At 52.2% G+C, this 19,905-nt stretch overlaps 1 protein-coding gene across 1 annotated transcript; it reads left to right on the forward strand.

Moving 5' to 3' along the window:
• Positions 1 to 713: 713 nt before the first annotated feature.
• On the forward strand, positions 714 to 19,198 carry CD101 (CD101 molecule). Its single transcript, XM_026841246.1, has 9 exons — positions 714 to 822; positions 1,979 to 2,356; positions 3,267 to 3,683; positions 6,792 to 7,175; positions 7,960 to 8,331; positions 9,259 to 9,663; positions 14,530 to 14,937; positions 15,783 to 16,178; positions 18,759 to 19,198. Exons 1-9 carry the CDS (start codon positions 771 to 773, stop codon positions 18,953 to 18,955), a joined length of 3,009 nt encoding a protein of 1,002 aa, XP_026697047.1. The 5' UTR covers positions 714 to 770; the 3' UTR covers positions 18,956 to 19,198.
• Positions 19,199 to 19,905: the final 707 nt, after the last annotated feature.

Genomic DNA, 19,905 nt, shown 5'->3' on the forward strand with positions numbered 1-19,905 from the left:
TCCTCGTGATCTTTCTGCCCCTGTGAGCAGTGCTGGTCTGGGATCCCCCTCATCCAGGTGCCTGCCCGTGGGATGTGCTTACAGGAGAGAGTTCCCGGCCAGTTTCTGGCTGTGTGGTGATTCTTCAAGAGCTGATAAGCTGCATGGGCTGGGCTGGCTGTTATGATGGATGATTTTCTGCCCCTGTTGCTGATGGGGTAGTGGGGGTGCTGTGAGAGAGACACCCTCCTTGGGGTACCCCACTGTTTCCCTAGGCAGAGCTTGGTTAGCTGTCCTTGGGGAGCACTGTGCCAACCCAACATTCACCTGAGGCATCATGCTGCTCTCTGCAGCTATGAAAAATAAATAGCTGGGGGGAGCTTCAGCCCTAGATAAATCTGCTCCCATCTCTTCCTGGGATCCAGCCCCTCACCCCCTTTGTAAGCAGCAGAGCCGGAGTGGTGAGGCGAAGTTTTAGCCTGTGAGTTGCTGTCAGACAGCAAAACTGCAGTTGGTAGCGCTGGACACCTGGCATGCACACAGCAGCAGGAGGGGCCTTGGACATCAGCCTTGCCCGGGCAGCGTGGGGTGCTGGCTGTCACCTCCCAGAGGCGTGTTACTTTGCTGTTGCACCCCGCTTCCCAATCTCACTACCATTTCTGAGCAGAGGAAGTCACTGCTGCCGGGCAGCTTCCTCCCAGCCACTTTTGAAACAGCAGGGTGGCTGTCGCCATCACCCATGAGAGCCTTCCACCACCCTCTGAGAAAGGAACCAAGCAGAGCTGTTTCCCATGGGGCTAGTGCAGTGCCTGGTGGCTGCCGCCTCCTTCCTCCTCCTCCTGGGTGAGTGCCCTGCCTGGCAGTGGGAGCTTTCCTGGGGCAGGTGAGGGGGAAGTCAAGCACCTCCTCGGTGTGGATGGGACCTTTGCAGGTCAGTGGCCATTGGGACGTCTTGCTGGGTCTGTGGGGCCAAGATGGTTCTGCTGTGGCCAGTGCTGCTCTGGCTCAGTGGCCGTGGGAAAAGCTGTGGTGGCATGTTCTCCTTTCAGCATTGTAGTTTTACTCCAGAGTGATAGACTGGACCCTGGTATGGTTCTGGTGAGGTGATGTGCGTGCCCCTGTTGCTTGGTTGCTGGGGGTGTGGAGGGGGTTACCTCATTCCCCCTTTCATTGGGAGGGTTTCTTAGGCTATGTCATCACCAGCTCTTTCCTGGCCTGGTCTCCATGTTTGATTTTGGACTTGGTGCCCACGTCTTGTGGGTGTTTGGCTTGGTACATGTGCTGGGCATCAGAATAGACTGAGTGTCACGACTGGGAGCTTTATGGGAGGGGAGAGTGCAGGGGTGTCCATCACCTCCCCAAACCTTCTGCAGGCAGACGTGGAGGGAGCCCTTGATGCTTCCCAGTGTCCCCTGCTTTCCTGTGAGCTCTTGCTGGTGCCCCTTTCCTGCATTGTGCCTGGCTTCTGTCTATGGGGAGCCTCTGTAGCACCCAGCCTACCAGTTCCCTCTGTTCTCACATGTCCCTTGGCTTCTGTGTTGCATCTCCTTCTCTGGCAGTGGTCAGCTCTGGTGCCTGTTCCCTTCCCGTTGCAACTTGTGCAGGACCTGAATGCTTGGCCCTCTGAGTTTTAACACACCACAAGTTTCCTCCAGTGATCTCAGCCCTGTTGTTGCTTCCTCTGAGCAGCTGGCTGAGATATGCTCTCCAACCATGAATAGGCTTGACAGCTCTCTGGTCATGATGCTCTGGTCTCTGTCATGTGACCACCAGTGTGCTGGGAGACGAAGTTCAGGGGTCTGTTTTACAGGACTTGTTCTTAAAATTGCGTGGGGCATGAAGTCCCTTAGCCTTCATGCTTCAGGAATAAGACTGCACAGTAATTCTATTCAGTATTACGTTGCAGTCCTGTGCACACCCAGACCCACTGCTGGTTTGGGTGTGCAGCCCTCAGGTAGCATATACCCCTGCAAACACCGCATGTGCTGTTTCCCAACAGCTTTGAGCACTGGCCAACGGGTGGTGACTATTCAGAAGGGACCCCTCTACCGTGTGAGGGGGTCCCACGTCACGCTGTGGTGCAAGGTGAGCGGCTACCAGGGCCCAGCGGAGCAGAACTTCCAGTGGTCCATCTACCTGCCCTCGGCCCCCGAGCGGGAGGTGCAGATCGTCAGCACCGTCGACCCCTCCTTCCCCTACGCCATGTACACCCAGCGTGTGCGCAGCCGGGGGATCTACGTGGAGCGGGTGCAGGGGGACGCTGTTCTGCTGCACATCATCGAGCTGCAGGACCAGGACGCTGGGGTATATGAGTGCCACACTCCCAGCACTGATGAGAGGTACTTTGGGAGTTACAGCGCCAAGACGAACCTCTCAGGTGGGTCCTGAAAGAGGAGCCTCACTCCCTGCTGGGCAGGGGTGCAGGCAGGTTTCCACTGCCCCTGCCTTTGCACTTGGAAGAAGTGCTCATCTTTGGGTCTCTGACAGAGGGGCAGCTGGGGAAAGGGGTGATTAATGGGACTGGTGGGCACAAATTTTCCTTCTCTCCCTGCTGTGGGATTGCTATCCTGCCCCTGGGTGGCCAGGGTAGGGATGCCCAGGTGTCCCTTTGCAGGTTGCTCTGGCCATTGCCTCCCAGCCAGGACGAGGGAAGGGAGAAGAAGCCTCTGCTGTCCCATGCCCTGACTTTAACTTCAGCTCCTGATGCAGCCACAGCGTTTCGCAGCTAAGCACTTAGGAGGGCAGGAGTTTTCAGGCTGCATTAGCTATTGGTGTCCTCTCAGATCACGGTGTGGGGCTTGGCCTGAGCGGGATATCCACAGACAGAGGGAGGTAGCAGATCCTGTAGAGCACTGGGAGAGGGAAAGCAACGGGATGGAGAGGCAAAAGGAAAGGCCCTACTGTGAGTCCACAGTAGGTATGGCACTTCCGCTTGGTGTTCACCCCTGTTTCCTCCTTTATCCTGGTGGTGTACCAGCCTGCACTTGGGATCATGAGGGGCTGGATCCTAATCTCCTTGAGGCTGCCTAATTAATACTGCCTGTAATTTGAAGAGGGTATTGCAGAGAGATTCACTGTGCTTTCTTCCCTGCTGAGATTTTAACCATTTCACACCTTGACATAGGCTGATGGAAGCCTTGTCAATCAACTACGAAAGATATTTCTTCTATGCTGTCAGATCCCTTAGGGCCTGGCCATGGTTTCACAGTGACTGGCGGGTTGCCCACTGAGGCCAAGAGATGATTTTTCCTGTGACCAGCCGCTCTGTGTTTCTCCTCTGTGCTCAGTGATTGCAGACACCCTCTCAGCTTCCATGCCACCCCAGGTCCTCAACCATGCCGAAGGGGATGCAGTGGAGCTCACCTGTGAGGTGTCGAAGTCCACTGTGCAGCACACACATCTATCTGTTGGCTGGTACCGTCTTCAGGAAGCAGGAGAGCTCCATGCCGAGGAGGTCCTCACCCTCTCCAAGGACTTTGTCTTGAGGCCAGGGCCCTCTTATGCACAGAGGTTTCTGGCAGGGGATGTGCGGCTGAACAAGGTTGGGAACACTACGTACAAGCTCTCTATTGGAGGAGCAGAGCCGTCCGACCAGGGGCAGCTGTACTGCGAGGCAGCCGAGTGGATTGAGGATCCTGATGAGACATGGAAAGACATCTCCCACAAGCAAACAGGGAGGACGTTGCTGGTGGTCATGAGCCAAGGTAAGGCCCTTGCAAACTCACATGTTGACTCCAACTCCTTTATGCATTCAAGGGTCTGTAGCAGCAGCCTTTAGTGGCTTTCGCCTGCCCCTGCTGCAGCCCAGGGACCCACTGGTGGGTCTGGCTGCCTCTGCCAGGCACTGAGGGGCATGGGCTGGGAGAGCCCACTGGCCGATGGCAGCCCCTGCATCGAGAGCAGTTGGTGCTTCTTGCTTTGGAGGGTCATGCAACTGAATCTCCAATGCTGGCAGTGGTTGTGTAACCTCACAGGCCTACGTGAGGTGTAAGCAGAGAGAAAGCAGCGTATGCCTGCAGCAGCCTGGCTCCTTGGCAGTGTTAAGCTCCAGTGGGTGGAAAACCACACTGTTAGACTGCCTTGAGGGTCTCTCGACCTCAAAAACTGAAGCAGACAACAGTCAGCTGCCTGTCATGGTGCCTTGGCCATGGGCATCAAGGGACACAGGGATGTGCTGTGTGTGCTGCATGGCTCTAGTGTCGGCTGAAGATGGCTTGTCTGTCTGTGCTGTCACTAGTCTGCTCGTTTCTAGAACTGGCACTGCTGTTCATTAGATCATCCTTGTGTCTCCTCTTAGTAGGCCATATATGGCAGCAATGGGTCTGCATGTCAGACTGTACTTTGAAGTGGGTGTAGCAAGCTCCTGGCTTATGTTCTAGGAAAAATGTAGTATTAGGTATTTAGAAAGAGGAAACTTAAACCTGGTACTACTTAAAATAGGGAAGTTTGAAAACCAGGCCCTTGTCAGTGCTGCCCATCCTCCTCTACTCTGTCTCTGCCAGGCATCTCCTGTTCCCTCTGCCCAGCAGCTTCCCATGGCTCCTGGCATCTGCAAGCTTTGCATCTCCTCACCCAGGTTGGGTGGGAGACCCCCTCTCTTCCCACTGCCCTGGGATGGTTACAGCCCTGTGTGTTTGCTGCCACTCCTCTGAGCACCCTGCCTGTCATCCCTTCTGCCACAAGCCAGCTGTGGTCCCTGGCCCTGCTCTTCTCCCAGTTGCATGTGGGTAGCTGTGCCCAGAGGATGGGAAAAATATCTTTTTCCTACCAGTAAGTTTTATTTCAAAGCAGCTAGGGCAGGCTAATTGATGAACTTTAACATATGCAGTAGTATGCAGTAAAACAGGAACAAGTCTTTCGCTGAAAACCTGCCTGGGGAGATGGTGTATCCTGTCTCCACACCTCAAGGCAGATGGAGGAGGCTGCAGAGCCCAGATGGTGGGGGAACTGGTGGAGAACCGGTGTCTCAGCAGAGGGTGGTGAGTCAGAGCAGGAAACCAAAGGAAATGGATGGGTAAGGATCAAGCACCCCCTGTATGGCTCAGGGGGGAAAGGTGTCGGGGGAGGGAAGTGCAGTTTCCCACCCTCAAAGTCTGGTTCTTGAAATGTGGCTGACTGGCAAAGCTTTATTCTCCTTAACACGCACTGTTTGCAGCAATGGCTTTCCGTGTCTGCTGCTGCCTGGCAAGTGATGACAGTCAGTGCTCTTTCCCACATCTGCTTGTTTAAGAGTGTTCATCGTGACCGACAGTGTGCAGCTTTGAGTACCAGTGCTACAGAATTTATTATTTGCTCTGTGGTAGCCATTGGGGTAGAAGGGGGGCAGTGGTGGTAAGAGGACAATATGATGGTTGTTACTAGAGCTGCTGGTATTACTGGGGGAAAATGGCAGGGGGTGTACAAGCCATCCATCATGTCTGCAGGGTTCGGGTCTCCCTCCAGCACCCTGTGGGAGAGCCCAGGCTGCAGGGCTGAGTGCTGCATCACGCTCTAACCATGGCCAACGGCTCCATCAGTTTCTATAAACTCTCTAGCAAATATTTGGGAATGGCAAACGTATCTGCAATGACTGGGATTTCTGTTGACAAACTGTTTATGAACCAGTGTTTAAATTCACAGGGTACTGTCTTTCAGTAAATTATTTGAGCCCTTCCAGTAGCAGTCTGGGAGCTGTTCTGTTTTGCCTCCAAACTACATGTAGCCTTGTCCCTGTTAAACATGGGGGGCACTGCTGTGACCCAAGGAGATGGAGTGGTGTGAGCTAGGCTGTCTGCCCAGGGAGTCAGGGATCAGCCCTGCCTCCTGATTTTTGGCCGTGCTGTTGCTGTGTGGGGTAATAGCACAGGGTTTTGGGGCACCCTGTGTGTGTCTGCCTGCATCCACTCTTCAGCCAGGTTGATGCCAGGAACCAGAGAGCATTAGTGGCAGAGGCTTTGTTCTGCGAGGAAGGTGAATTGTATCATAGGACCCAGAGACAGAGTCCATACCTCAGATATGGCTGATTGCCCAAGAGGGTCTGCAGGGGGAAGATGACTTTTTGCTCCCCCTGTTGCTCCCCTCTTTGCTCAGCACCTGCTGCTAGTTGGTATGGAGGGCAGAACAGGGACTAGGAGGTGACCTTCATCTCCTCTTGTTTCCCTCTGACATTCCTGTGCTGTGACAAGTCTTGACATTTTTGCTTTCTGTAGGAACTAACCCAAAACCTCTCCAAATTGCAGAGCGCCTCTTGTCCACATCCTGCAGCAGCTAGTGAGGGCTGCAGCATGTGGGACCAGCAGCATCAGATTCAGACAAGCAACATGAATGTCAGCCCTCTGTGCTCCTTCTCCCACCACAAACAGCAGAGTTAACACCACTGAGTGATAAAGCCCCTTTGTGCCCCTTTCTCGATTAAGCGGTATTTGTTATGTGAAGTAGAACAGCTCCAGGAGTGGAGATAGAGCAGCCCCCCACAAAAGTTGATGCCTCTGGGAGAGGGCAGTCCTTGGTTTGGATGCCTGAGCTGGGTGGGGTGTGGCTTTGGCCCAAGGCTGTCCCGGTGGGTGCTCTGCTCTGGGGGCATTAGCTGCTCCAAAGTGGGGAGCTCAGATCCTTGGGGCTGTGGTGCTTCCTTCACCTGTGACTGCTGGGTAGTGCCTGGACCTGGCAACCGTCTCTCTGTGGGCAAAACTTTCCATCCTGATCACTTTTCTAATGAAAGAAAATGTTTCAGTAGAGAATGCCCCTCTGCACAGCTGTTGGTGCTGCCATGTGCTGCAAGGGAAGTGTGGGCAGGGCCACCCAGCACCTCCTTTGCTTTTGATTGCCCACAGGCAGAGACCTCTCTGTGGACATCGCTGCTGCTGAAAGCTCCCTTTCTGAAGGTGATACCTTGCAGCTAAATTGCACAGTGGAATCCCAGAAGAGCAGCAGCAAGCACTTCCAAGTGCTTTGGTTTCTCAATGGCATGGAACTGGCCAGGGTTGACCCCCATGGGGTGTTGATTTGGAAGGAAGAGTATGAGGAGAAAGCCAAGCTGGGGCAGCTCCAAGCATTCAAGCAAAGCAACACAGTTTATGTCCTCGCCATCTATGAGGTGACGCTGAAGAACAATGGTACGTACCACTGCTCTGTTTCGGAGGTGAAGACTCCTGGAGACTTTCACAGCATCCAAACTAATCAGTCATCAGGTGTACAAGTTGACGTGAAGCCAGTAGGTGAGCAAATCCTAATGTCTGCTTTTCTGGGTAAAGCCTGCAGTGATCCCTGACTGGGGAACACTTCAAGTCTGGCCTCATCTTGGCAGAGGCAACACACTTGCTGTTTGCAGCAAGAGTGCAAATGTGCCATAGATTTTGGTGGATAATTACGGGGAAAACACTTGCTCTGGCAACCATTAGCATGACAGATGCAGCAGCTGTCAACAAAACATAAACCTTTAGCTCAGTCTCTTTGCAATAAGCTTTGGGGCAAATAGAGTTCTGGGGAGGTTGGTTTCTCTTGTGTCTTTGGTACAGAAAATTGTGAGCAATGCCTGTTGTCTGAGGGTTACAGGATGACCCAACAGAACAAACAGGTATTTCTGGATTGGGGTGGGGGAAATCATTGCTGTTTCAGTCGGGGTGCTTGCTCTGTTTGGAGGGATGACTTGTGTAAAACCCCTGTAAGAAAGATGTGTAGGAGACTCTTGGTTTCCTTGTCATAGCTAGATGATGACTAGTCTGATGCAGCAGGAGCTGTCTGTGGGACTCTATTTCTTAAGTATTTCTTTATGTATGTATCCATGTCCCAGAAAAGATGTTAAAGAAAAAAAAAAAAAACAAAGCCCACAAAGCCCTCTTCAAAGTTATAAGAAAAGGCTGTTGGAAAATTTCAGACAATTCCTTTCCTTTTCCAATGTCAAGATTTATCTAGTCTCTCCATTTAATGCCACAGTATCTTTGGCTTTCTCTGAGGAGCACAACAACATCCCCTCTCACACAGTAACTCTTGTTTGGAGAGAGCCACATGTGTCTACCAGCACGCCACAGGTCATGGCGGGCGATGCCTTGATCCTCCTTTGTGAGGTGCAAGGAGAAACTGGCCCTGTGTCTGTGCAGTGGTGGAACCTGCCACTGCAGCACCCTGGTCCCCGGGTGCCCGTGGCCATCATGGAGCCGGATGGTACCCTGAGACTGGGCAGTGCCTACCGGGACAGCGGGACTCGGGGGAGCCTCTGGCTGGAGAAAGCGAGCTCCAGTGCTTTCACCCTGGTGATCCCCAACACATTGGACGAGGGTGACGGAGGGCAGTATGGGTGCAAAGCAACAGAGTGGTCCCGGGACCAGAGTTGGACAGAGGAGGGGGAGACAGCAGTGACAGTCAGCTCCATGGGTGAGTTGGGCCACCCCTATTTCTTGGGCTCTCAAGTTGGACACGCTAGAGGCAAGGCTGGAGAAGCGAATGGACGCATGTGGGTAGAACAGAGGTCTGTGGTGCCCTGAGCTCCACTGCTGCTGCAAGGTAGCCTGAGGCTGATTGCTTGGCCCTGGAGCTTGGCTTCAGTTTCCCCTTTTCTAGCAGGGTACTTGAGTCCTCCATGAGATGTTCTGGGACAGACAAATGGGACACAACAGCTAAAATGCCTGAAGACTTGAAAGGCAGGGCCTTGCTCAGCAGGTCCTTCTGACTCTCTCCTTAACTTGAAATGCAAACTACCTGTTCTAGCAGCCTAATTACTTACAGTAATTAAGCTCAACAAAGATACTTGCTGAGTTGTATGGTGGCCTTTGTCAGAGATACACCTCTGGTGCTGGCATCTCATTGCTTCTGCCTTCGTGTCTGAGCACAGAGCCGCTGACCTCCCCAGTGTGCAATGCCCGTGGGTGCCTTTATGGAGAGACAGCTTTTGGCTGTGATTTAGAATGTTTTTCCTTTCTTATTGCTGGGACAGGTGACTAAGCACTGGTAAGGCCACATGAGTTGTTAGGCTTTTGTGGAGGGTGGAAAGAAGCAGCAAACAGGGCAGCAGCATCAGCAGAGGATCCCTGGCTCCCTGCAATAGGGTGGGACTGGGGAGCCTGGAGGAGAGGGTACTTGGGGTTGCCTTGGGGACCTGGGGGTGGGAGAGGGCCAGGGGCTGGAAGATCACAATGCAAGCTGGGGGACAGCTGCATGGGCAGAGGATCAGTGAGGCTGACGGGTGCCATGGGGCTGTGGTGGTGGGGGCAGTGGGGATGGTGCTCCATGGGAAGGCTGGTGGCAAGGTGGCATGGGGCAGGACTTCTGTCCCAGTGCCAAGGACTCTCTTCTCCTGAGCAGGTCTTGGTCTGCACGCCACACTGAGAAGCCGAATTGCCACAGTCAAATATGGGCAGAGTTTTGAACTCATCTGCCAACTGAGCGCTAGCTACACCCTCGAGGAAGTGCCGGTGTCTGTGGGGTGGCTTTTCCAGCCCAGTCCAGCCTCTGGCCACTACCATGAGCTGGTCCGAGTCCTTCCCAGAGGCACCATGGCCTGGGGGGCAGCGCAGCCACACTTCCAGGGGAAGGCCCAGCTGGCGAAGGGTGCCGCCGCCTCCAGGCTGCACATCCACAGTGCTGCAGCTGCCGACGAGGGGACATACCAGTGTGAGGTGGAGGTCTGGAGGAGGAACACCCTGTTGCTGGGGCAGCCGGTGGCCACTGCCAGATCCAATGCTGTGGGAATAAAGGTGGTGCTGCCAGGTAAGTAGTGCCATGGGTACTTCTTCAGCAGAGCTCTCTCCTTCTGTAACTTAAAATCCATCAAACATAACCAAGGACAACCAGGACCACTGATGGCATGATGATCTTCCAGGGCCACATGAGACAGTGCTGCCTGTCCTGTTTCTTCCTCAGCACCCACAGCTCCTGACAAGACTCTTGGATGCAAATTTGGTGTTGGGGCAATGTCTATTTGTTTGCAGATTACGCCAGTTACATAGGGATTAGCTTTTCCACTAGGATTTTAAGCCTTGTTTCTGGTTATAGTCATCCCCTCTAAGGAGCCCAGTTGAATGCTGGCAGTGTGGGATGCCTCCCACAGTGTGTGCTTCTTGGGGGCTCGAGGGTGGTGGAAAGAGACTGGCCCCCCAAGCTGGTGCTGGGAGATGTCTGTGTCCCCCTGATCTTCCTCCAGTGTATTTGAGATGTGCTGACAAAGCATCAGTGCTCTCTGTGGGGCTGGGAGCTATCTCTGAGCCACAAGGTGCTAGGCGCTCTGGGTGGAGGTATCTCCTCTGAGGCATGGGTGCACTGTGCATCTGGGGGCTCTGCCTGGGGTTCCCTTTTAGGGCCGCCTCTGCAGTCCAGGTCCGCAGTGCCACCATGCCTGCCAGCATCACACAGGGAGCCTTGTCCTCTTATGGAAGAGAGATGTTGTGTATACACCGCAGTCCCCCAGACAGCCCACCACACACCTTCTTCCTGCTACCCCCAGCAGCAGCATGGTGTCAGCTTGCCCTGCTCGTGGCTGGGGCTGCTGGAGGAATTGAGGGCTGTTCCAGCCAAAACCTCTGAGCTTGTGGAGGCAGGTGTGAGAATACAGGGTGGGGTTTTTCCCCCTTGTGTCTCTTCTGCCAGCGCAAGAGAGTTCTTGCTCTTTTTTCATGCATTAAGTGCTTCCTCTGATCCTTGGATTTTTGGGATCACAACCCAGTGAACTGAAATTGTGTTTTCTGTGGTTTTTTTAACTGATGGGTTTGCTGTAGCATAAGCTGATAGATTTCCTTCCCTGTTCAGGCTCGTTTCCATGGTGCTCTTCCTCCTGCTCCACTGCTGCTCTTTCCTCACCCCTGTGGAGCTGTGTGCTGGAGTGCTCTATGTTACACCTGAGCTACAGCCATCTGGGGGCAGGGAGTCTGCAGGGTGGTACTGAGGCTAGGGGTGACAACAGATAGTGTCTGTGACTGTACATTAGTAGTGTAAATGGCGTTAAGATGACCAGGTGTAGTTGTAGAGTGTCTACACAGAGGAGATGATAGCAGCAGAGCAGCAAGATACTATGATGTTTGACTCCAAATGCAGCTGTTACTGGATACTGCAATGCTGTAAAGATGGTGGGAACTGGGAGGGGGCAATGCACGGTGGGAGGTGGCTGCTGCATCTAGTACTGTCTCTCTTGGAAAGGTAGCGTGAGCCAGCGAAGGGCATTTGGGAAGGTAGAGAAGTAAGTCTGGGAAGGAAGTAAGCTCTAGCAGCAATGAGATGGGGTGAAGATGCCGAAAATGAAGCTGCAAATCATGAAGATCACCAGCCTGTTTCTGCATATATAAAATCTTATGATTGGAGCTTGCAGACATGCTGGAGTTCTTGACTTTTGGTTTGTCGCTTTGTTTACCCCTTGGTGTCAGTCAGTGCTTTAGGAGTTTAGACACCATTGTGGATCTGGCCTGTAGCTTCAGGCAGGGTGGACATGCATGAGAGATCATAACAGGAGGGGAAGGAGGGCAGGTCTTTTCCATTTCTGACTTCTTAGGTAGTTCAGCATCTGACTCTTGGTGGTGTCCCATGGTTAGTGCTCTGGGCAGGCAGATGTTGCTCAGTCCTAGTAGGGATGCTCCCATCAACCTCTCAGCACAGCTGCTTGCGGTGGCTTCCCCAAGTCCGGAGTGAGCCATGGGGGGCTTTGCACCCACCACCCTCCGGCTGGCCAGCCTGCATGGGTTGCTGCAGCAGCCATGCCCTTCTGCATGCTCTGCTGCTTCTGGGCCAGGCACAAAGTGCAGTATCAGCAAGCAGGGTTCACAATGAGACGGGCAGCTAGAGGCTCAGCTTGGTTAATTTAAATTGGAAATGAAAGGGGAAACAGCACCATGGCTTTCTGTGCCAAAGGAAAAGGCAGGCTGCTGCTCTGCCCTTCTCAGTAACTGATCTTTAGTGGTAGTGAGAGGAGACCTGGATCTGAAACAAAGGGGCTTTGCAGCAAGTGCTGTCCTTCCTCTCAAGGTGGTCTTCTCCAAGAGCATAACAGCAATTTTTCCTCATAAAAATTAAACACTCACACCAGAAGTTCCCATGTCTCCTTTCTGAGCTCTAGTAGGTTTTGCCTCTCCGGAGTATTTTCTGCCCTGGTGGGTGTCAGGCCAGGCCATACTCAAGTGAGAGGCTCCCACTGGACAGTTTGTCTCCTGTGCTGGCAGCCTCTCTGGGTTTGAGGAAAGGTCCTGAGTTTCACCCATCCACCCCTGACTGCAGCAGTGCTGCCAGGAGGATCTCGCTTTATGGGAAGGGCATGTTCTAGTCCAGCGTGGCCCCACAGCTGACTTTCCTGAAGCTGTTTTTTTTCTGGGAGAGGTGGCAGAGCTGCTTGTGATGAGCGACAGGGCTGCTCTGCCAGCATGCTGTTCCCAGCAGCTGCGGTTGGGGAAGGCACGTCCACATGTCTGACATGGCAAGGCTGTCCCTGATGTCCTCCTCCCCTGGTCCTGCCTGTTCCTCTCCTGTGGCCTTGGCCTTTGAAATAGGAGAAAAGTCTTCAGCTGAAATACCTGGGAGTATTTTTTTTCTTTCCCTTTGGTAGAGTTTGCTTCTGGGTCCCTGAAAAAAGCTCCTGGGCTTCAGCAGGCTAGCTGAGTGATATACCTCTGTAATGAGCAGCTGAAATGAAGAACCAAGTGTCTCTTTTTTCCCAGTATGATCAGTTCACCTGTCTCAGAAAGATAGGGTCACTGAGGTTGGCAGGGACCTCTGGAGGTCATCTGGTCCAACCCTCTGCTCAGGCAGGGCCACCTAGAGCAGGTTTCCCAGGACCATCTCCAGATGGCTTTTGAATATTTCCAGTGTCTCTCTCTGAAGATTTGTGCTTCCTTAGAGCTGGCTCTGGGTTGGACATGCTTTGAAGTACTGAAATTGGAAGACATCAACTTACAGCCGGTTCCTAAGTGTGCTTGAGTCTGCTTGATCTTTGTGTGGGTGGATCTGATTAATTTGCCCAGCTTCCGAATTAGTGATTGCTTTCATGTCTCTTCTGCTTCTTGCCCTCACCTATTTCACCAGAGCAGCAAATATGCACTGTGAAATGCAGGACAGCACTGTGTTGATCCTTCGGGACAGGAACCCCCCAGACCTCCTGGTGAACGTTTGCTGCTTAAATCCTTGCCACTGAGGTGAGGCAGTAAGCAGATACTGGGACTTGTGCAAGTCCTGCTGTGGAGGAAACCGTCAAACCTTTTGGTGAAAATATGTCTGTCTGCAGCGTGGAGAGAAAAGGGAGAAAGAGCAGTAGAGTGCAAAGAGAAAAGAGCAGCATAAGTGGAAGCGAGCAGGGAGATTTTGTTGGCAAATTTTGAGATGGAGGCAGATGCAATGCATGGTGTGTCAAGAACCATCAGTCTTGAGAGCCTCTGAAGCGGATTGCTTGAGTTTCAAGAACAAATGCTTGAAGGAAGGTGAAATGTGTGGTCTTTTTCCTGTGGTGTCCCTCTTCTCCATCAGTCCCTGAGGGAGAGGCCACAGCTCCCTCCTGGTCCACAGACCCTCTCCATAACCAGCTTCCAACACATCCCTAGGGGAGGTGCTTCAGAGGAGAGTGCCCTCCTGCTGAGCCTGTGGCTGAGGGCAGGAGGCTGAGATGCTCTGCGAGGGCACCTCAGTATGTGCCATGCAGCCTGTCCCCCAACCAGCACCCAGGGGCTGAGCTTAAGGGAGCCTGGTTGCCCCTAGCCTCCACAGCACAGGGCACCTCGCTGCTCATCTTGTATGCAAGGAAAATGCTAGGAATGGAAACTCAGCCTACAGTCCCTTAAAACCCTGGTGGTGTCTTGTGCTGAGTAACTTCTGTCTACCCACGGGTAGGTATCTGTGTGTACTCCTTCACCTGACTGCTGGCCCCATCTGACAAAGGTGGTGTCTCAACATGGAGGGGAAGGCCAAGGGGAAACGCAGGTGGTTGGAGGCCCTTCTGAGGGACTGGTTTGCAGCCTTTCTGCTGATGGAGAAGGAAAGGTGCCAGCAACAGGTGGAAGCAGGAAGGGGTCCCTCAAACCTGGAGCAGCGTGGGAGCGTTGGTGTACAATTGAATGATTACTGAGTATAATTGCAGCTCATGTTCAGGGCAGTGTTATGTGATTTCCGATTAATAACCACAGCAAATGCCTGAGATAGTGACTGTTAGTGAAACCCACACATGCTCTGTGATGTCTCTGAGATAAAACACTTGTTCACAGTCTCCAAAGCTGTGGGCTGGTTTTGTCACTTATGTGTGAGCCTGCTGATAGAAGCAGTGGTAGACAGACATGTTTGTGTCAGACGGAGGCTTTGCCTCGAAGCTCCAGCACAACAGGCGCCTCCATCCCCCAGTTCTTGCCCATGGTCCCCCAGGCACCTCCTCCGCTACTCCCCTGCCCTGTAGCACCCAGTGCTTCCTCCCCCCAGTTCAAATAAGGGTGTGTGGATTTGCTCTTTCTCTCCTTCCCTCTCACCCTGTGCTTCCCTAATGGGTCTTTGTCCTCTGAGCACCCTCTTCCTCCCTTCTTTTTTGGCAGATCTCTCAGGCTAGCCTTATTCCTTTCCTTGCCAACATCCCTGTATTGGCCCTGCAGCTGGCATGATTATTTTGTTTCTCCATTTTAGAAAGCAAGCTTCAGGTAGCTACGAAAGAGAGCTCTGTGGAGATTGCTGGTGGTGCTGACACAGCCGTTGAGTGCAGGATCGTGTTTGCCCAGAATAATTCTCAGTTTGCCATTACCTGGTACCTCCTCCCTCCTCCTCCGGCAGATGCAACCCCTCTGCAAATCGTAAGGGCCGACTATACCAGTGTACTGGAATATGGGGCTGAGTTCAGTTCGCCTGCACAAAAGTCCCGATTCCTGAGCCAGAGGGTGTCCAGTAATGTTTTCCAGCTACGGATACTCTCTGCAAACCCTGGGGACCAGGGCAGGTACTACTGTGTGGTAGAAGAATGGCTCTGGCTGGTGGACAGGTGGTACAAACTTGGAGAGGGAGCATCGGGAAGGACCATGCTGGAGTTCAAGCTCCCAGGTAAGCAGGCGGTTATTTCTTGTATAGCTGCTGCTGGAGAAGGTTGGATCAATTTATGATGGGGCCCCCACCAGGCCTCTCCTAAACTGGCAGGGCTTAGGAGAAGCAGCGGCTACTGCATTGGATCTGAGACTTAGGGATGCAGGAGGTGTCAGTGCCTCTCAAAGGGGAATAGGGAATTAGAAGGATTTACCACATCCTCCCAAACCAACCAAGCTGATATTTTTGCCACTGGCAGATGATGTCTAATGCTTCATAACAAAGTGAATCGTGGCATTTTCTTTTCCCTCCAACACATGCTGTGCTTGGTTGTACAGTGCTGTGAGTAGAAAAGAAGCCCTTTCCTGGTACTCCTGAGCATCCTGAAGCAAGACACTCAGTTTTTCTTACCTGCAGCACACTGCTGCTGAGAATGAGGCTGCTTCCACCCTGGGCATTGCACTGCTGACTTACATGGTGGGTCTCTGTGGCTCAGTTCTTCCCTCTTTCAGCCTCACTTGGCTTATGCATTGCAGCCCTAAATAAGGTGGATCAGAGAATTCCAGCTTTCTAAATAGCTTTTGGTCCAAAGAATGCCTTATCACCTATTTGGAGTGGGTGGAAAATATTACAGCAGAGTGTTGTGAACAGGGGGCAGAGATGATACGGGGGGGGGAAACACCCCAGGGAGAATGAGTCACAGGAGCAAGGGGACTGTGGATGTCCTGCGGAGGGTCTTGTAAGAGGCCATCCCAATCCCCCACACTCCACTTGAGAAGATTTCTTTCAGCCTGAGGGTACAGGTGGAAGCATTTCTATGGCATTGCAGTGCTGCAATGTCTCTTTTTGCTTGTACCCTACCCCAGAGCACGAACTGCAGCTGGAGAAAACCAACCGAAGCATCTCGGCGAGGGAGGGCAATGAGGTGACGCTGAACTGTCTGCTGCAGGGTGCCCGCCTGCCCACCACCCACCTCTCGGCCACCTGGTTTCATGGGGAGGAGAGTGGCCACGTCAAGCCCCTGCTCACCCTCCACCGTGATGGCGCCATCGAGTACCACCAGGAGAGCCTGGCAGGGAGGTTGCACCTCCGCCGCCCCACTGCCGGCGACTTCAGCCTGACACTGTGCAGCGTGGAGGAGGGCGATGCAGGCGTGTATCGCTGCCAGGTGCAGGAGTGGCTGCCACAGAGCAAGGGGAAGAACTGGGCTCTGCAAGCCTTGGCACACTCAGGGTACACCCAGCTCACTACCATCCAGGCAGGTAATGCTGCTGGCTGTGAGGGCTTGTTCACCCCGCACTGGTTCCCTCTTAGCCATGCTGGGGTGTGTGGGGAGATAATGGCAGCTCTCTGCTAGTGGTGCCAGATGTATTGGCAAGGATGCAGTGGGCCAGGAGGACTGGCTAAGGGATTGCAGGAGGGGGTCAGTACTGGAAAGATCACCAGAGGGATCCAGGGGAGAGGGGGGAGCCCTTTGAGGGACATGTGCAATGAGCCTGGCTGGGGAGGCAATGAGATCCCATTCCCAGTCCCGTTGATCTGCCAGGACTGAAACCCAGGTGCTTGGCACAGTAAATGTTAGAGGTGCTGGTCGGATGAGATACCAAGAGCTCTGACTGTGAGGCATGTGGTCTGGAGGGTACAACTGAGTGTATTTGTGTCTGCAGTGCTTTGTGGCTTATGGGCTCTCTGCAGGACCATGGGCACAAAATCCTGCTCTCAGTCGTGCCACTGGGGCCAGAATGCTAACTCTTCCGGACAAGAAATTCTTGGTGTGATTTTTCCAGCAAGTCCATCTCCAGTAAGGTCTCTAAAAATAGCTTCTGTCCTCTTGGGGAGAGTTGGGGTACATACGGTGTGCAAAGATAGAGCTGAATTCTGTATACAGAATTTTAAATAAATAAAAGCAAAGGTTTCAGACAGGCGCACACAGTGTTCTTAGGGAGGTAACAGTAAGAAAATACTCTCTTGTTGCCTCTTTGAGGAAATAGGAACTAGAAGGCTCAGTTGACCCACATGGAGGGAAAAATATGAACTGTGAAATCCATCATGTTGCACCAAGCTGAGAGGAGCCTGGAGTTCTTGTGCTTCAGCCCTGGAGCTGCCATGCCTGAAACCAGTCTGGGTGCCTATGTGCGGTTATAGCTTCTGCAGCAATTGTAGTGCTGAGTGATGTGAAAGAGCTCCGGGGACCCTGGAGAAGCCCTCCCTTGTGCCTGCTACTGGCACAGGCAGGCACGGAGCCTATTCGCATGACTCTGCACCTACAGCAGAGCTAATCTGGATTTAATAGCGCAGGGAGGGATTGACAGCACTTTGTCCCTCTGCTGTTATGTTCCTGCTGTTGTCCATCACGGCTCCCTCTAGCACGCAGATTTCTCCTTCATCAGCTTCCTCTGTCTCTTGTTACCCATTACTGGTGGAGTAACCATTGCTAAAATTGTTCAGTAACTGCTGGAAATTTCTCCTTCAATTTCTGTATAAGTGTTTTTGACAAGTGGTTTTCCTGGTTTTCACAAAATACAAGAGATTAGCTGGGTGTTGGTTGGTTTGGTTTTTTTTCTTGTGTGTGTGTTTCTTCAGTGATGTAGGTATCTCAAAATGCACCTGTGGCTCACAAATGTCAATGTTTCAGAGTTTTCTGAGTAGTAATGACACAGCCATGTGCAAGTATACCTATAACCAGGAGTAACTTCAGCTCTAATCCCTGATGCTGCCCTTTAGGATACCTCCTTAGTACTATAGAGGCAGTCACATAAGTAGAGACTTCTCCCCGTTTTCCTGTGGGAGAGTAAATGATGTTTCTATCTGTATGGATGGGGCACAAAGCTTCAGAGGCAGAGGGGTAAAAGCCAGTTTCACAGCCAGGAGTAGCCCCCAGGTTGATTCATCCCTAGGGTCACATGTAGCTCACCAGGCTGTGTGGGTCCCCCATGGACAGCTTCAAATCAACAGACCCCCATGCTCAGCATGGTTCTGCAGGACAGACATAAAACATCTGCACATGGGTCTTGGGTAAAGAGGAGAACTGAGGAACAACACTTTGAGATGGATAAAACAGACCCAAAGGAGTTGGCATGACCCTTCATGGTAGGCCAGGTGCATCTGAGGTCAGTTTGTGGTGTTGAAGCCATGTGTCAAGTGTAGAGATTTGATGGCCAGGATTAATGGGTGGCTGTAAGGAGCCTGGGACAAAAATGGAGAGGCTGCAAATGAGAGCTTTTCAGCTAGCATGGGGCTGACTGAACATGGTTTTTTGAAGTACCCGGAGGGTCCACCAGCAGTACAGGTGGCCTGCCCTCAACTCGGGGGATGTTCTGCAGGAGCTGCTGGGGCCAGGGATGGGGGTCACAACTGCCTGCAGCTCAGCATGGCATAGAATAGCAGAGCAGCAGAAGCTAGGAGGGGCAGGTGTCTGTGGGAGACAGGGACCTCCTTGATCTGTTTTCCTTTGCTTTCTTCTTGTCCCTCCTTGTTCAGTGGTGCAGCCTCTGACAGACCTCTACTTCACCCCACTGTCACTAGTGTCAGGCAGGGACCTGAGGGGTGAAGGGTATGTGGCTTTTCCTTACTAAGCCTAGTTAGCTGAATAGCTGTGCTGTTTCTGTTGGGTTGTTTCAACTGAATGAGATGGGGCCCTATCTGACCTCCCAAAAGAAGAAATTGAGGAAAATTACCTGGTTTCTCTCTGCCTTCTCCTCAGGTAGCTTGTATGAATTCTTAAAATTGGTAGCTATTGAAAATTGAGGGAAAAGTGATAAGATAATCTATAGAAACAGTAGGAGAAACTCAAACTAACTTTGGAGCCTCACTTTTTTTTTTTTCTTAATTTTTCCTTCCAGAATCAACTGTTTTGTCTAGGATCTGCTCATCCCCACCACTGCTGAACTTCATCCTGTACTTACCACTGGTTCTGATTCTTCTCCTGGCCATTGCTGTCTTCTGCTGGTACTTCAAATCTGGAAAAAGCAAGAAGGGAAACATCACAGGAGACCAGCAGATGGAATTGCAGGAGGCTGGAGGGATCAAGAAAACTTAGCTGATCTATAATGGCAGATGTAACTTGAAGGAGTGGAGCTGGACAGCTGAGGAGAACTGAGTATTTGCAGAGGGGCTCTTTATTGTTTTGTAGTAGCTCTTGCAATGAATCATTGCAATGAATCAATGGAACAAAGCAGCTTTGAATTACTAAGTGAAGAGGGTTTTTGTAACAGGCATTCCTGTCTCTTAGGTACCCACCCATTTCACACTCTATTCATTGTGGTATATTTGAGGTCCTTGCACTATGTGTCTCCCACTGTGGATGGAAGTGGTGTTATTCCTTTACAGGTATAAGGGAAAAAAATGCTCTTTTTGCACTGTGACATGAAAGTATAAAATTGCTACTCATTTTAGGTGACTTTATAAAATCTACATGGTGTGCAGGCTAAAAACCAGTGGCAGACCTGGGAATGAAGTACTGGTGTCCCATTTAAGGCATTGCACTGGCCTCTGCCCACCCTTTGCTGAAGAAGCTCTCAGACACTGCTGTCCCCTTGTTCTGAGAGTGCCTGTGCCCAAAGAACATTTTCTCTGACAAGAAATGGGTCATCTTCACAAAACTTGTCATAGGAACATGAGGACTGAGCTGGGACTGAAGTAAGTCTAGCAGGGATACCACAGCCATTCACAAAAAATGAATCCTGTTGACCCAATAAGGGACTTGCATAGAGTCTTGGATCCCAGAAGGAAGAAGTGGACACCAAGCCATCTTGGAGATAGGTGTACAAAGACTGTCTAGCTCCTTTTACTGGGACTGCTGTAGGAGCCCCTCATGCCTGGGCTGTCCATGGGTCAGGAAGCTGCACGACTTGGACCTGGTATTAGACACCTCCAGTTTGCACCTTGTAATTAAAAAAACATGTATGTGCTTGTGAGGCAGTTCTCTGTGCTCTGGGATCCAGCTCAGGCTCACCTTTTCAAGGCTGAGGAGCTCTGCTACCTGAAGGC

Source organism: Athene cunicularia (genome assembly GCF_003259725.1).
Source record: "Athene cunicularia isolate RWA chromosome 1 unlocalized genomic scaffold, athCun1 chr1_part3, whole genome shotgun sequence".
NCBI classification, from domain to species: domain Eukaryota; kingdom Metazoa; phylum Chordata; class Aves; order Strigiformes; family Strigidae; genus Athene; species Athene cunicularia.